The sequence below is a fragment of the Equus quagga genome, chromosome 12 (genome assembly GCF_021613505.1).
Source record: "Equus quagga isolate Etosha38 chromosome 12, UCLA_HA_Equagga_1.0, whole genome shotgun sequence".
Classification (NCBI taxonomy): domain Eukaryota; kingdom Metazoa; phylum Chordata; class Mammalia; order Perissodactyla; family Equidae; genus Equus; species Equus quagga.
Window position 1 is genome coordinate 92,924,746 of NC_060278.1, and position 17,184 is coordinate 92,941,929.

At 55.6% G+C, this 17,184-nt stretch overlaps 1 protein-coding gene across 3 annotated transcripts in view; it reads left to right on the plus strand.

Moving 5' to 3' along the window:
* The window catches only part of PLCG1 (phospholipase C gamma 1), a 35,046-nt gene that overhangs the window by 7,971 nt on the left and 9,891 nt on the right, over positions 1-17,184 (plus strand). For all 3 annotated transcript variants that reach the window (XM_046679558.1, XM_046679556.1, XM_046679557.1), the window contains 13 exons: positions 11,297-11,449; positions 11,549-11,642; positions 11,811-11,858; positions 14,179-14,263; positions 14,358-14,441; positions 14,672-14,706; positions 14,929-15,001; positions 15,101-15,202; positions 15,437-15,555; positions 15,645-15,730; positions 15,804-15,924; positions 16,693-16,861; positions 17,009-17,131. In XM_046679558.1, coding sequence (XP_046535514.1) covers positions 11,297-11,449; positions 11,549-11,642; positions 11,811-11,858; positions 14,179-14,263; positions 14,358-14,441; positions 14,672-14,706; positions 14,929-15,001; positions 15,101-15,202; positions 15,437-15,555; positions 15,645-15,730; positions 15,804-15,924; positions 16,693-16,861; positions 17,009-17,131 — 1,292 coding nt within the window. The remainder of the gene's footprint in view (positions 1-11,296; positions 11,450-11,548; positions 11,643-11,810; positions 11,859-14,178; positions 14,264-14,357; positions 14,442-14,671; positions 14,707-14,928; positions 15,002-15,100; positions 15,203-15,436; positions 15,556-15,644; positions 15,731-15,803; positions 15,925-16,692; positions 16,862-17,008; positions 17,132-17,184) is intronic.

Genomic DNA, 17,184 nt, shown 5'->3' on the forward strand with positions numbered 1-17,184 from the left:
GGGTGCAGTGAGGGTGGCTCTGCTGCTGTGGCAGAGTGGACTGCTGCCCGTGTGGGTCAGGAGGCTGCCTCAGTTGCAGTCTTTGAGATAGGTATCCTCGTATTCAGACTTTGAGGTAGTATCGCTGTGCCCTTGCCTAATCGTCTCCCTACCTTTTCCCAACATGCGTGCCCCTACTTAAGCTTCCCCTGAGCCTAGTCTGTTGTGGCCACAGCTTTCTGCTGTTACCTCAGAGTTAGAGCTACTCATGCTTCTCATCACAGCTCCTCCCCAGAGCTCCTTTGCTGGGTATGCTGGGCCTCCAGAGGGAGTGGGGAATATGGATGCCTGGAAGGCCTCTAGGAAGTGCCCTTGGCCCCCAGAGGGTAGAGAAAGAAGTGTGAGAAGGGCGTGGTCCCTGAATACTCTGGAGTTAGGGGAAGAGGCAGTGGGGACGGTGGAGTCCGTTGCTTTTGGGGGAGGCTGTGGTCCCAGGAGATGGGGCTCAGAGAATCTCCACTTGCATCCCTGGCTCAGCTCTTAATGTTCTCTCTTGCTTCCTTGTCAGACTCGTTCCTTTTGAGGTGGTGCTTGGCTGGCCTTTGAGAGGCTGCAGTGGCTGTGTGCCCAGGCACAAGTACTAGCTCTCTCCCCCACTCGTCACCTCCTAGGAACCAGGCCCATCCTGGGGGAAGCAGAGAGGCCTCCTTTTTATAGCCCACATGTAGGCTTTGTGTATAGGCTCTGCTGCTTCCTTCCGGGCCCTTCCCGGTGTTGGCGGGTGGCCCTGGCTTCAGCAAGACTCAGGATGCAGAATAAATGGGGCGGGGCTTTCTCCTGCAGAGACTGGCATCTCCTCTGCTGAGCCCAGCCCTGGCACAGAGGAGACTGGGGTTAGGAAACAAGAAAAAGAGGTGACCTGGTCCTTGATCCTGGGAAGCTTGCAATCTGGAATATGCGGAAAACCGTGAAAGCCCAGCAGAAGACAGTTGTGCCTAAAATGCTGTAGGCTGAACCTGAGGGTCTGGACAGAATCAGCTTCCTCTCTGTAGCAGCCTGTGGGGTCCCTCCCCCTGCTGGCTGGCCTGCCAGCCTTGATTATAGGATCTGTACAAAGGCTGTGAGGTGCCTGGAAGCAGGGCATGGGCACAGTGACGAGTGGGCAGTCTGAGCTCCAGGCCCTGGCAGCAAACCACTGACCAGACTGGTGAGGAGTTGGGCCACAGCGAATTCGACCACTTGTTTGCGTGAGATCTAATTCTAACTAGGGGTGGGCCGTTCACTTTGGGGTTAGCTTCCTGTTTTCTTGGACACCTGGGGATATGGCTGAGCTAAAATCTTCTGAGGGCAGTGGTTGTTTAAGGGATGCCCCAGGTCACAGTGTCCTGGGCTTGGCCCTGCCTGTGGGGGGGAGTAGGGCATTGACCACAATGGGACTCTGGCTGTGTAGCTGTGGGTGTGTGGTGGGGGAATTCTAACCCCATGGGATTGAGTGAGTTCAGCCTCAGGCCCAGAGAATGTGGGCCCGAGTTCATGGAGTGACTAACCTAGGAAGGAGGGGAGGAGTTGGCCACAGTTCCCAAAGGCTTCTCAGCCGACTTGGGGACAGAAGGTCAGCTGGGATGTTGGGCAGCAACAGGGGTAGGGGGTGACGGGTTCTTCTCTGAGGCTCTGCAGACCACTTGCGCCTGTTCTCCTTGTGGTCCTCCAGCTGTTTGGAGGCAGCCCTCCTCTTCCTACCCTAGTCCCTTCCTCCGCCCACAGCAGTAATGGAGTATAGTGTGCCTGTGTTCACTTGTCAGTTCCTAACTGGGACTGTGGCCTTTCTTGGGAGCTCTTAGCATGTCCGCCAACGAAGTTAGAAAAGGTAGCGTTTGTCACTTTGTCAGGGATTGTATTCAGGGCCTCATGAGGCCAGCAGTGAAATAGAGAGCAGCCCTCCAGGCAGAACAGATTGCCTAGTGCCTGGACTGTTCCTGCGCGGATATCTTAGTCCCTGGCCTGAGAACTGGCCCACGCTGGAAGGGTGAGGCTCTGCAGGCTGGGATGGGAGGTCGGGAGGCAGCTCTCTTAGGACGTGTGCTAGGGGAGGTGAGGCCAGAAGCCATCTTAAGAGGGTAAAACTAGGGAATTAAAATCAGGAAGGGGAAGTCTCAAGGTAGCCATCCCTCTCAATGGGGGAAGTGATTTTGAAGAGTTGAGCTGGGCTTCCTAGAGAGGCAGCGAGCGGATGAGTTCTCTCCTACCTCAGAGTGAGGTCAGAGACTTGATCATGCACTGGGACCTTGCCTCCCCAGGAAGCAAAAGAAGGACAAGGAGAGTGGCTTGGCTTGGGCTGGCATCACCCAAAGGAGTGTGGCCAGATGCTGAGGAGGGGCTGGGCCAAGTAGCTCTAAGATGGGAGAGCCTAGTGGGGCGTGCAGAACAGGGTGGCTGAGCGAGCAGGCCTTCAGCTTCCGTTCATTACTGAGCATGGCTCCAACCCCCTAGCAAGGAAGGCCAGTGAGGCCCACTTTCCCTCCCCTCTCGTCCAGGAAACCCTGAACGCCCTGTTCCCTGAACAACCAAGCTGCTGCATCGATTGGTGCCTTGGCTTCTGTGATCCCCTCTGCCCGACACGGGCAGCACAGCCTTCCCGACCTGCTTTCTGTGGAGCAGTGGGAGACTTCCCAAGGAGAACTCACTTTCTCTGTGTTCTCAGCACCACAGACATCTCCCTGTTGTTCCACTCTTTGCACGACCTCATGGTTATCTGCTTCCCCATCTGTTTCCTCCACCAGGCAGGGGCTTTCTCAAGGGCAGGAACTCAAATGCCTTATTGATCTCTGTTTATCCAGGACCTGACCCAAGGCCTGACATGGAGTAGATAGATGCCTAATACATGTTTAATCAGATGATAGAATGAAGGGATAAGCCTAATAGACAACTGCTCAGCTCTCTCCCAGCTTTGAGTTCTCTGGGTGGGGCCTCCTTTCCCTTCCTTCCTCTGGGACCTAGGCATGCTGTTCCCACCTCTGAAATGGGTAGGATTAGCTAGCATCCTAGGGAAGAGGGCTGCCTGCCTGGTTGGTGTGAAGGCTCTCTCTGGCTGCCCTGCTTTTTCTCTGCATACCCCATATCAGGGATGGTGACTGCTGTGGGGCCACTGCAGAGGGTCTCTGTTCTGCCATGAACCACTATGTGACCATGACAAGACCCTTTGGGGCCTCCCTTTCCTCATTGTTCGCAAGAGGAGATTCGTCTAGATGATTCATGTACTGACAAGGATCCTTTACATCTGTGACCTGAAGCAGTTAGTACATAAGGGTGCAGGGTCCCATGTAGAAGGATCCCACAGACCTCCATCCAGCTGTCTGAATGGCCTTTTCCTGTTTATCAAGGTGGGAGAGGGGCCGGATGCCGAGTCAGGCCTGGCTGCTCTTCTCGGTCAGGTGTTGGGGGAACAGTGACTGATGAAAAACCCCAGCTGAGAGCAGATGCTGAGCTCTGCCCTTTGTGTGCCCTGGACTCCAGGTTTCGGCTAGGGTTTCCCTGTTTGTGTCCTGGGAGGGAGCTCTGGTCTTCTGTCCCCTGCTGGTCTGGTTTGAAGTTATCTGCTGCACAGGAATGGGAGGGAGATAAGTCCTGGCCTCACCTTCCCTTTGCTCTGTGATCCCGTGGCCCTGTGTCTCCAAGCCTGGATCCTCATCTGTAAAATGGAGGTAGAGAGCTACCCACCCCTCCGCTTTTGCCTTCCTCTAGGTGGGAGCTGGGAGCTGCTCCTGTTTATGTTGGAAGGGGAGGAGGAAGGTTAGCGTCAGAAAAGAGAGGGGAATCGGGGGGAGGGCATCTCACACTCCTTCCAGAGGCCTTGGGCAGTAGGTGGCCAGCTTAGGAGCTGCTGGCCATGCATGCCCCTGGCTCCTGCTGGATCAGGCTCCTTTCCCTCCGTGTCCAGGTTCTTTGTCTCTTCTTCAGCCACCTCCATCCTTTTCCTTCAGAGCTGTGAAGACTCTGTCAAAGCTGTATGTCCCATCCTGGGACAGGTACCCTGGGGTGTAGAGTCCCTTTACCTCTGGCTCCCTGTGAAGGGAGCTCTGGGGTGCAGTGCCCTACTTTTGGGGAGCTGTGCAGGAACCTCTGTGTGTAGGGTGGCAAAAGTATGGGGCCAGGAATTGGCTGGATGGCAGTCGCTTCCCCTTGAGGCTTCCATTCTCCATCTCAGCATCCTCTGGAGGAGAAGACTCAGCTCCATTTGTGCTCCTTAAGGCCCTGGGTGTGTAGTTTCTTTGGAGGGTGATGAAGGAGATGGCTCACTTGAGGGATAGGAGGACTGGGAATGGCTTGTCTGTTTGCCCAGGCTGTGCGTGGAGAGGCTGATGGATGAGAGCTCATTTCTGGGAAGATCTGCACACCTCTCCTGACCCCTGGGACCCACTCTGGTGTCTTTGGCTTAGAGCCAAGCAGGGCATGGTGCTCAGGGAGCCCTGCTTCTTCTGTTCTGTTTTCTCCGGAGCTCCATTAGCTTCCCGTGTTTCCCACTGGCTGCAGGAACCTTTGTGCAGGGACTTCCCAGTGTTTCCAGATTGTGCTGGCCCCCAAGAGCCATGTCCCCCAAAACTGCCTGGTTCTTCTTTTTTCTGTCCCCATAGTCACCTCACTGACCGAAACATTTGCATATTTGTTGTAGTTCCTCAGCCTTTGTTGTTCCACTGCACCACCTCCTCCAGGAAGCCATCCCTGATACCATCTTTGAGCATCTGTGGCCTTTGCTGCCTCTTTTAGATAATTAGTTCTGGAGTCTAACTCTCACGTGTTCATTCCTTCTCCTAAGCACTCTGTAAACGTTCTGAGGCCTCCCCAGGACCTTGGTTTGGGGAATGGAGAGAAGAGTCAGATGTGATTTCTTCCTTGGGGAGATCACACGCCAGTGGCCTAGACACCAGAAAGCACTAGACGGTGACGAGAATGGTGGAGCACTGAATATGCCACTGGGCTGGGCCTGACGGAGACTTACGTAGGAAGGTAGGCCTGGCATGTGCAAAGGCTCAGAGGTAAGAGGGAGTGCTGGGAGCCGATGTGGGGCTGGGGTCTGTGGATCTCGTTGCCTTGATTGAACTTGGACTCTTTTGAAGGGGCTGGGCTTTCCCCCTACTTCCTCCAGGGCCCTCTGCAGGGCTGGGCACACAGGCCTGGAGTGAAGCAAGAGCTCCACAGCCCCACTGGTGCAGGGAGTGAAAATCCCCAGAGGGGAACGGACCTGTCCAGGTAATATTCACTTACCTCTTTCAGGTTCTTTAGAATTTAAGACGACTTTTCATATTTATCATGAGTTGCAGTTTTTTTTAATTTGCACAGTATATTTACATGCATTTTTATGTGGGTAGTTTGTATTGCAGTTGACATCAATTAACTGAGGTATCTTATAAAGTGAAAACTCTCTAAGAGAAATATTTCAGTGAAAGCATGTTTCGTGTCCAGAAATTTGTGATATGTGCCATTTCCTTCTGTTTTTGTTGTGGTGGTGGTGGTAGTGGTGGTTTTCTTGGCCATGTCTTCATCATTTTGGAAGTTTAATTTTTCGTGTATCCTCCTGTCTCTTTCTGGTAAGATCACTTTCGTGTCTCCTGTCTCATTGACATCTCACGGTAGCCTGTGAAGGAGGTGCCAGGCAGCAGAGGTGACCCCAGTTTGCAAATGAGGAAAATGAGGCTCAGAAGTGGGCTCTGCCTCCAGCCCACCTTGCTTATGTTTTGGTCATGATTCTTCTCTGTACATCTCTTTGCCTGATGGGTAGTTAATGAGCCAGTAGGTTTGGGGGACCTCTGTCTGTGTAGGGATGTTTGGAAAGTGGCTTTGTTGAGGGCAGGGGACACTAGGACACGAGTTCCTGACCAAGAAACTTGGGTCTAATTTAGAGTCTTGGATTTGATGCTTGGGCTCCCTTTCCCCTTCCAGGGCCTGCTGTAGTCAAGGTGAAGCCATGTTTTAATCCCCCAGAGCAGGACTGGCTGATTCTCATGGACCATGCTCCTTAAGGAACCCTGAAAAAGGCTTGTCACCCCCTTTCTCTTCCCTGGGGTTCCTGTTATCCTGGGACTCTGCCTGGTCAACAGGAGTGCTGCCCCTCTGCACATCCCTACAGTGGTCATCCTGATGCACTGGAACTTTATGCACTGGTGGGGAACTTGTGGCTTGGCCTGATGTTTGTGGGGGATGGGTCGGGAGCAGGATTCTGAGACACGAAGCAGCCCTGTCTTTAGAGGAGCCGAGCACAGACAGGTTCACTGTGGTCATTTTCCTCTACCCCTTCCCAGGCTCCAGAATGACTTTCTGCCATTTAGCTTGTCCCTGTCATGGCACTCTCTCCTCTCCCCACCCAGCGGAGTGGGTGCTATTCCATGGCCCTTCTCTCCTGCAGAAGCAAGTTCTCAGCTGACCCTGAGAGCAGCAGCAGTAATATCCTTTGTTGCTGTCTAGCTGCACAGCTCCCAGAGTGCTTGAGATCAGTTCTATGACTCAGACGAGGAAACTGAGTCTCTTAAAGGGAGAGTGACTGCCATTACTGGGATGTCCAGAAGGCAGTTACTCTCCAGGCGTGCTTGACCCAGACCTCTGCTTTGAGTAACTGCTGGTCTCTAGTTTCTATGGTCTCAGGCAAGTAGTCTCCCCCTGGGCCAAGAGAGGAGGGAAGAGAGGGTCTCCCCTCTGGTCTTGCCAACTTTGGGTTTTGCAAATTCAGTCTCGTGGTATTCTGCCTCAATGCTTAGTGCTCGCCCCTGCCTCCAGGCAGCGAGCATGTTTCGTTCTGCATAAAAACCAATCTGAGGTTGGGGGCGGTGGTCAGAGCAGTCCTAGGCTGACTCTCCCTTGTGAGTATCTTTGTGTAGTAGTCTGTCTGCATATGAAGGGTTTATGGCTGGCTCACCCTCACTAAAGCCTTCGCTTTATCTGTGACCTACCAGAGAAGAGAGCAGACTTGCCCAAGGCCCACGCTGTACACTTGGAAACAGGATCCAAAACTTGGTCTTTGTGATTTCGGATCTGTTAGTCTCTCATTCTAGTACCCCACCATATGTGAGGTGGTGGGGTGCACATGCCTCAGCTGTTGGTGTGTGTGTAGGTGGGGTGTTGTGGCTGCAACAGGCTGGGTGCTGCAGGCTCAGGAAGCGGCCTCTGGCTTAGAGCACGTCTGCATTGCTGGTCTGAACTCAGGCCCTGGAGTCTCACCCCTCCTCCACAGTGCCCCATGCCTGCCAGACCCCTTTTTGAGCTTGGAAAATGGCTACTTGGATTTCTTTTCCATGGGCCAAGGCAGCTATTTCCCAGCTTTAGGTTTGAGTATGCCCCCAGCAAAGCCTGGCAGATGGCACAGTTGTCTTCCCTGCTGCCAGCTTACATAGACCCTCTGTCGATGGCACTAGGCACACAGGCAGGGGGCAGGCTCCTTCAGACTCGACTAGGACTAATGGTTCCTGGCAGGGCCCTTACTGCAACCCTGTGATGTAGGGGGAATTCCCAGTTTACTGATGGATAGTCTGAGGCCAGAGGAGTGAGGGACTGCCCAGGGCTGCACAGCTAGAATTGAAGACCTATGTGGTTCTCCTCTGCTAGGCCTGGGCGGCCTTCAGGAGGGGAGTGGTCAGGGCAAGCTTCCTGAAGGGGTGGGAGGAGGCACATCACCACCAGGGCCCCCAGACTTCTGCCCAGAGCACTAGACAGCCTGGCCTGTGAGACGGTCCTCAGCTCTCCTGTGGGCAGTCGCTCTTTACCCCAAAGTCTCTCGAACAGGGCTAGTCTCTATTTCTTCATGAAAGTTTATGGGTGATTAAATGCCAGGGACTGAATCCCCTTCACCACCCAGGCAGCTTATCCTGTTACTGCCCGCAAGGGCCGTGCTTGGAATGGTGACGCCCACACCAATCCTGAAGCCTGGGCAGCTTTGGCATGGGCCTCAGAGATCTGGTCCTTGGACACTGGAGTTCCTGATGGGCTAAGCTGGTTGGGTTGCACCGAGGGAATCCCAGGCCCTCAGGTTGGGGTGAACTTGGGGATGAGCCTTTGTCATCAGCAAAAGCTGTACATTCCCTTATGCTACACATCAGACTGGCCTGGCCCACTGGTTGTAGGATCCTGCCCTTGTACTCAGAAGGTTCCCCATCTCACTTTCTTGTCTCCAGCCTAGCAAGGACCTTTCAGTACCTCTGGCTTTTCTTTTCTCTGCTGTTCCCCTGAATGTTGTTCTCCCATGGTTCTGAGTGGGGAGGAGCACTGGGCCATGGGTCTCTGGGAATAGGATGCTACTCTCCTCTCTTCTGAGCAGTTCTGCTTCTCTCCCCAGGCTCCCAGGTCCTGGGAGGATCTCTCTTCCTGCCCTTCCTGTTCCACTGCAGGTCTGAGTCAGACCATGCTGGGTGGCTCTGCCTGCCCCCTCCCCCCAACTAGGGCAGAAGCCATGCCTGTCCCAGGGAGTCTTCTCCCCATGCTGGCAGTCCTGGGGGACCAGCCCTGGCTCTCTCAGGAAAGGGGACACTGCTGTATTTGTTCTGGGAGGCAGGGAGGATGGGGGGTAGGTTGGGAGGTCACACAGGATATGGCTGTTAAGAACCTACTAGAGTATCGCACTCTGGTGTCACATCCTTTCAGCCTGCTCTTGGCTTGATGGACTTGGAGGGCACCAGGGCCAGCCTGGCTCCTCCTTATGGGGGACGTACAAGGGGCCAAGTGTGGCCAGCAGAGCTTGGGCGACTTGGACGCCTGGCCTGGAGCTGCTCTCTGTTGACCTGGTTCCTTTCTTGGGCAGGAGCCTGTTCTGCCTCTACCTGGTCTCAGTGGAAATGTGCCGGCCCAGGAGCACAGGGCAGCCCAAGAAGTTCACATAGGGCTTAGTGGCATTGTGTGTGTGTGTGTGGCTGCATGTGGCCTGACTGCAGACTTCGGACCGACCATCTGTTTGCCAGGTGGTAGCCACTTCTTGGACTACCTCAATGACTGGCGGACAGCTAAGAGGAAGGGCCTAGGCTGTGGACCACGCAGGCCCTGGCCTGTTGCATGTATTTGTGCGTGTGAGGTTGTGTGCCGGTGTGAGAGGTGTGGGAGGAAGATAACAGCAGCTCTGCACCGGAAAAGCATGCTGGTTTCTGTTTCAAAGGACAGAGTTTGTGGTTATTCTGCAGTTTCTGATCTGGGCATTTCCCCTGTTCAGCTCCTCCTTCCATCCTTGGAAACTCTGTCTTTTCAGGCTGGGTCTTTGTGACTCAATTTCCCCCCTCCCTGTTTACTACCTAAATATAACTGCTCATTTTTAAAATTCCACTCTCATTTTGTTGCCTCTGCCCCCACCTGCTTTTTTCATTTGTTCATTCATTCAGCAAGCACTGGATGGGCCCTGCCTAGCCTAGGGGGAGATGAGGAGCGCACACACGTGTAGTGCCAACAGGTGTCAAGGGTATGATTTCTGCAGAAGGATTCTTCCAAGTTGGGTCTTTGGTGGGTGAGAATAGAGCCTGGGAGGTAGACAGTCCCCAGCTGGGGATCAGGATGAAATGGGGGACAGGAAGCACTGGCTGTTCTTGCCCTTGGTCCAGCTTAGTCCCAGAGAAGATGGGAGGGCAGAAGCTGGGGAGGTAAATCACTGAGCTCCATCATGAAGGATTTTGGAGGCCGGAGGAGGAGCATGTTCTCCCTTAGTGAGCAGCCTTGGAAGGGATCAGAACACATTTTAATGAAGATTCAGAAGACTCAGGAAAGATGGCCCATTGAAGGTGGGGTGGAGGCAGTATCAACTGGCAGGAAGGTTGGAGCTTTCAGCTAGAAGACCAGGCCCAAGGGATTTGCCAAGGGCATGGGAGCAGGGCCCAGACAGAATGAGTAGTGTCGTGGCAGGGGAGGTCAGGTTGGGACCAGAAGCAATGCCATATTCGAGGTGGGATAGATGGGGCATAGCTGTGGCTAGAGGGACAGGAAGAGAGCCTGGTGGCCACATTCCAGCCAGGTGGTGTACACTTTGGGCTGAGAGGGCTCCTGGGGTAGATGCTGGCCAGGCAGTGTGCTGTCCCCGCTACTGGCTCCAAATTGTCTAGGCCGGTCTGGGTTGAGAGCATGTGAAGAGGCTCTAGAGCTAAGGGAGAGTTGTGTCTGGTGCTAAGGCAGACTTCTGTTTGACCTGATCCTCCTAAATCTGTCTCTTAGCCTGGCCTGGAAAGTCTGCTCTCTGTCCAGGGTCCCTGCCAGCACCAGGGAATAGTGTGGGTGTGTGCCTGGGGGCAACCCTTCCCTATGCTGCAGAGTGCCAGGGCCCTCTCCAGGCCTGGGACCAGCAGCTGTGGTCTGAGCGGACTCAGGGGAGGGAGCTGGCTGGCATTGAATGAGCTCCCACCATGTGCCACCTACAGGGCTGGGCGCTTTGGGCTCTCATAACTACTGATCTTATGAACATCCTCACAATACTGTGGTTTGTTACGTGTGTTCACAGATGAAGCAGTGGGATCAGAGGGGGTGTCACTCTGCTGAGGTCCACGGCTAACATGAGGTGGAGCTGGGATTCTAGCCCAGGCAGTCTCACTCCAGAGCCTGTGCATGTTTTTCTGCCACCCTGCCCTCTAGAGAAATTCACTCAAGCTCTTTGCTTTGTAGATGGTAAAACTGAGACTATGAGAAGTTAAATGAGTCACTCGGCGGCGTCTGCCCTTCAGGCGTGTGCTGTGTGAGGGCGGAGGAGTGTGCGCAGGCCCTTTGATAGCCAGGATGGGGGAAATGTCCCCTTGGACAGCTGCTGCCTCGGGGGACTAGACCTTTTCCTGACACTTGCTTGGAGGTGTCTTCAGGAGGCGGGCCATTTCACTGTGCACTGGTTCTCTGGGCCTGATCCCTGTTTGCTCTCATGGATCCTGAGACCCATTCGGGCCTGCCCAGCCCCAGCCCTACCCTTGGGACTTTACGATTTGGTTTGTGTACTTTGTGTCAGGAAATGGTTCTCACAGAACTGCCTTGGGTCCCCATTTCTCTTTCTAGAGTCCAGCTTTTTTCCAGGTCAGAGTGACTCGCCTGTGTTCTCAGCGAGGGCAGGTACGCAGGATGCAGCTCCCTGCTTCTCCAGACAGCTCGCTGAGACCGCTCAGTTTTTAGCAGAAGTCTGTCCGTAGACTTAGCCCAGGTCTCTTTTATCACCCAGTGGGACTGTGAGTGGTCTTGGCTCTGCCCCTCAAGGAGGTGTCTCTCTTTGTGGTCTCTCCCTGAGGGAGAGTGTGGGAATGAGTGAAGATACCAGGCTGCCCTTGTTTCGGTGCTGACTCTCTGAGACCCCAGCCTAAGCTTGGCCTCTTCTCTGCCTTCCTAGTTGACATTCGTGAAATCAAGGAGATACGCCCAGGGAAGACCTCTCGGGACTTTGATCGCTACCAAGAGGACCCTGCTTTCCGACCAGATCAGTCGCACTGCTTTGTCATCCTGTATGGGATGGAATTCCGCCTGAAGACCCTGAGCCTGCAAGGTAGGAGTCACGGGGCTGGAGGAGGCAGTCAGGGGAGAAGGGGAGTGTCCACTGGCTCCCAGCCCTCTCCTCAGCTCACTGTTCACCCCTTGCTTACAGCTACATCTGAGGAGGAAGTGAACATGTGGATCAAGGGCTTAACTTGGTTGATGGAGGATACTTTGCAGGCGGCCACACCCCTGCAGATTGAGAGGTAAGAACCACCTCTGATATGGTTGGGATTAGGGGCAGGAGCATTAGGTTCTAGGGAGCAGGGGCAGGGACGCAGGCCTCCCTGTGCCCAGCACTGCCTGCTGATGTCCTCCCCTAGCCTGGCCCTGGTCAGAGAAGTGGCCCTCACCTCAGGCTTCTCTCCCTCCAGGTGGCTGCGGAAGCAGTTCTACTCAGTGGATCGAAACCGTGAGGACCGGTAGGTACTGAGCTGTGACTCTAGCCCAACAGGGTGGGTTGGGGCAGCCAGAACAGTAGTCACACCTCTTAGCAGCTGCCTGGAGAACCAGAGGACCAGAGGACCTGCCTCAAGCAGGGCTGAGGGGCGGGCAGTGGTGCCGGCACAAGCACCTTCCTGCAGAAAGCCCTCTGATGGCCTTGGTGCAAGCTGGCGAGAGAGGACAAGGACAGTAAGCTGTGTGTCCTGCCACTGTGAGCAGAGACAGGAAGTGCAGAACTGCCTCTGCATGTCCTAGAAAGAGGGTCAGGGTGGCCTGTAGTGTGTGAGGAGGTGCCTTGAAGCTCATGGCTTTGAGGCCTTGGTGTGACAGCCAGAGGGGCTAAGGAGCAATGAGGGGGATAAAGACCAGGTCATGGTAAGGACCTTTGACTGTTGCTGTGAAAGAGATGAACAACAACAGAGGGTTTTGAAAAGAGGCCTGACGTGACCTGACCTCAGTCACACAGGTTTGTTGGCTGCTGATGGAGAGTCCAGGGCAGGGCAGAGCCAGAGAGCTTGGTTAGGAAGCAGTTTCAACAGTGCACGTGAAAGAGAACAGGGCCAGGTCAGGGTCAAGGTGGTAGGAGGCGGTCACATTTTGGCTATACCATATTTCGAAGGTAAATCCCAATGGAATTTCCTAACAGATTGATTTTGGGGTGCAAGAGGAAGAGAGGAGTCGAGGATGACAGTAAGCTTTTGTCTTGAGCATCTGGAAAGGTGGAGTTGCCATTGACTGAGATGGTGAAGGCTGTGGGAGGAGCACATTGGGGGCAGCTTAGGAGTTCATTTGGGGCGTGTTAAGATCTGTGATGCCCTTAGATGTCCAGGTAGAGATGTTGAGTAGGCAGGTGGGTAGAATGAGTTCAGGGGAGAAGTTGGGGCTGGAGATGTTACCTGGGGAGCCTCTAGATGACACAGAAGGCCTTGAGGCTGGAGATCATCTGGGGGTAACATCTGGGGGTGAGCGCAGCAAGAAAAGGGAAGGGGGCCAGTGGCTGGTCCCAGGCTGCTCCAGTGGATACTGGGGATGGGGTAGGTGAGGAGGAGCTGGCCAAGGGAAGTAGCAGCTCGTGAGGTAAGAGGGAAACCTGGAGGGTGCAGAGTCCTGGAAGCCCAGGGAGAAGAGAGTGGTCCGCTGTGCCAGGACTTGTCAAGTGTGGAGAAGACTGAGAGGTGCCCCTTGTACTTGACAGCACAGAAGTAGTGGGTGACCTAGAGACAGGCAGTGTAGGAGTGGGGAGGGGGTTCAGGGAATGAAAGGGAGCATGGATGGCCCCTTCAGGGCGTTGCCGTGAAGGGGAGCAGAGAAGGGGGCAGTAGCTGGAGAGGTAAGCAGGAGCAAGACAGATGGTTTTAGTGGCAGAGATAACAGGCTGCTGGTGATGCTGATGGGAAAGCGTTCAGAGAGGGTGAGCTTGGTGATGCAGCAGTTTCCTAGCCTGCCAAGTGAGGACCTTGACAGAGTTTGCCTCCTGGGTGGCTGAGGGTCAGATGAGCTGGCGCCTGCACAGAGCAAGTGCTTGCTGAACAGCACTTGTGGATGGTGGCCAGGACCACTCAGTACGGAGCTGAATCCCCTCAGAGAGCTCTATGCTACCAGCCAGGCTCTTGGACAGGAGGAGGGGTGCCTGCCCTCCCCTCCCTGACATCACCTTCCAGGACAGAAAGCCTCTCTTTCCACTCATCTTTTCATCCTGTGCCCAGGCCCAGCAGTGTCCCCTAGCCCCACATCTTGGGCAGGGCCCCCCTGAAGGACAGGGATGCTTCCCTGTCAGACCCCAGGAGAGTGCCCAGTCGCCAGCAGTGGTATTTGGCTGAGGACGACCTCCCCTCTCCTGTGGTGCCTGGGTGCTGAGGCCCGAACTCCCAGCATCCCAGGGGAATCGCGCTAGCTGCTCCTCACAGGGAGTTCGGGAGGGAGCCCTGCTGGAGCCTGCCTCCCTCTGTCCTGGATGGCCCTCCTGCTGCCTCGGAGAACTGAGGGGCCAGAGGTGCAGCTTGAGCAGGGGCGGGGGGGAAGCTGAAGATTGGCTCCCTTCCCCCCATGCCTGAGCCACTGGACTGAGCCTGGTCACTCCTGGCCAGAATCGTGGGCTTGGCTTTGCTCAGATAGGGAAACTGAGGCCCAGAGAAAGGAACGGACTTCCTTTGGTCACCCCAAGAGTTTTGATCCAGCTTTACCCTCAGGACTTCAGAGTAGTGTTGTTTACCTGTCCAACCCCAGGTGGACTCAGGCCACAGGTCAGAGGTCATGAGAGGTTGGGTAAGGCCACTGAGGATGTCCCTGTTTCCTCAGTATATCAGCCAAGGACCTGAAGAACATGCTGTCCCAGGTCAACTACCGGGTCCCCAACATGCGCTTCCTTCGAGAGCGGCTAACGGTAAGGGCCTGCTGGGCCATCTGCAGGTCGGGCAGGGGAGCTGGGAGCCCCTGGCCAATGGGCCTGACTGGCAGTCCTGCTCTGTCCCGTGCAGGACCTGGAGCAGCGCAGCAGCGACATCACCTATGGGCAGTTTGCTCAGCTGTACCGCAGCCTCATGTACAGCGCCCAGAAGACGGTGCATGAGCCACCTGCCCCCCATGGCCCTTGCCCTGCTCCCCCACCCTAGCCCCAGTCCTGCCTGCCTCAGCCCTGCTGCTCTGCTTGGGGGTTTTTGGGGTGTCATTTCTCCAGCTTTTCTCCTCTTGAGGCCTGCCCCCATCTGCTGCCCCAGCCTTTCTTCCTGAGAGCCCCTTTCCCACGTGGCCTCCAGGGGCTCTCGCTCTGACCAGCTTCTGTCTCCTGCAGATGGACCTCCCTTTCTTGGAAGCCAGTGCCCTGAGGTTTGGTTTGAAGTGGGAAAGTGGGGTTCTCCCCTGGGCCCCCTTCAGCTCTCCTCTGGGTGATTCATGATGCAAGTGGGAGGCAGTGGGAGGGGTGAGCCATGCGGGACCATTCTAGGCAGCTGTGCTGGCTGGGAGGTGGGCTCTTCCTTCCAAGGGGGCCCCTCGTCTGTGGACCATGTTAGCCACCTGGCCACCAGGCACCTCCCTTCTCCCCTGCAGGGCTGGGGAGCGGCCAGAGCTCTGCCGAGTGTCACTTCCTGAGTTCCAGCAGTTTCTCCTCGAGTACCAGGGGGTATGGCTGGACTGGGGCTGGACCAGGGTTCCTAAGAGGGGCCAGACTCATCACTGACTGGAAGCCTCTCACATGTCCCCACCCTCCCCACCACGACAGGAGCTGTGGGCTGTTGACCGGCTCCAGGTGCAGGAGTTTATGCTCAGCTTCCTCAGAGACCCCTTGCGAGAGATTGAGGAGCCATACTTCTTCCTGGACGAGGTGAGGCCTCCCTTTCACCCCTTCTGTCAGAGAGAATGGGCAGAGCTGACCAGAATTCCACCTGGTTCCAGGAGCCAGATTCTCCTTAGGGATGATGCCACCTTGTTCCTCCCCACTGTGCACTTGCCCACCCCAGTTGAGACCAAGCACCCTGTCTCCTTCCCACCACCCCCATGCCAGTGGGCTAGGGCAGGGGCTCAGTTTCTCTTTCCTTCCACATTTGTTCCTGGACAGTTCGTCACCTTCCTATTCTCCAAAGAGAACAGTGTGTGGAACTCACAGCTGGATGCAGTGTGCCCAGACACCATGAACAACCCTCTCTCCCACTACTGGATCTCCTCCTCGCACAATACGTGAGTGGCTCTGTCAGCCTCGCCCAGTAGTCTGACCTTGGGCGGGACAGGGCTCACCTGAGCACCCTTGCCTCTCCTTCCCTGTCCAGGTATCTGACCGGGGACCAGTTCTCCAGCGAGTCCTCCCTGGAAGCCTATGCTCGCTGCCTGCGGATGGGCTGTCGCTGCATTGAGTGTGCGTGGGGGCCGGGGCTGGGGGAGGAAGATGGGAGGCCTGCCCACTTGACTGTGGTCATGTTGCTCCCCAGTGGACTGTTGGGACGGCCCAGACGGGATGCCTGTCATTTACCACGGACACACCCTTACCACCAAGATCAAGTTCTCAGATGTCCTGCACACCATCAAGGAGCATGCCTTTGTGGCCTCAGAGTGAGTCGGGGTGGGAGACCCAGGCATCAGTTTGGAATCTAGCTCTCTCCTATGACAGGTCAGAGGGACCCCTCAATGTTCTGTCCCCACTCCTCCTGCGTTTCATCTTCGTCCTACCTCTTGGCTTCTCCTCTTCTCCTGCTGCTTGCTTGAGCATTGCTTCCCAAGTTCCTCCCTGTTGCCTGCATCCTTGGCCCGCTCTCTTCATAGGTCCTTCTCTTTAGCTGGGGAACATAGTCAAGCTCTTCCTGTCCTCAGAAATTACCTCCTTAACCCTGGCCTCTTTCGCCCATTGTCCTACCAACTCCTTTCCCTTCACAGCCCAGAGAATTGTGTGTTCCCTGTGTCCCATTCTGCAGTCCCATTCCCCCCTAAGCCGTGGTCGCTAGTCTCTCATGCCTCACTGAAGGGATCACCAGAGGTCGCCCAGTAGCTGAATTTGGAGGCTCCTTCTCATCTCTCCTGAGCTCATTGGTGCGGGATGTCTCTCTGCACTGCTGGGGCAGCCTCCACGCTGGCCCAGCTCTGGGGACACCTATCTGTAGCAGTCCCACCCTTTTCTTTCTGCTGCACCATAGCTGCCCCTGTAGGACCCCTGCCACCCTTCCACTGGCCGGGGCCTGCTTCTTCTCTGGGATAGCTCCCTATAGGCAGGGCCCCCAGGCCCTTAGATCCTAACACCTCACTCTGAGAGGGGCTGTTTGGACTGAGCCTTGATTCTGCGGAATCGCAGGGTCTGTGTCACTGCACTGGTCCTCTACCCTGCAGGTACCCGGTCATCCTGTCCATCGAGGACCACTGCAGTATTGCCCAGCAAAGGAACATGGCCCAGTACTTCAAGAAGGTGCTCGGGGACACACTCCTCACCAAGCCTGTGGACATCGCCGCAGATGGGCTGCCTTCACCCAATCAGCTCAAGAGGAAGATCCTTATCAAGGTGGGGGTGGTGGGCTGATGGGGGGCACCCACACTTTTTCAGTGCATCCCCCAGGCCGTCGATCCAGCTGTTGATCTAGGCCTGGGTGAGGAGATGGAGCTGTGAGACTGGGGCCAGCATTGCCATGTCCTTGCTTGCCCCCCACAGCACAAGAAGCTGGCTGAGGGTAGTGCCTATGAGGAAGTGCCTACATCTGTGATGTACTCAGAGAACGACATCAGCAACTCCATCAAGAATGGCATCCTCTACCTGGAGGACCCTGTGAACCATGTGAGGGCCAGGCCAGGCTGGGTGGTGGCAGGCAAGGTGGTGATAGGCAAGGT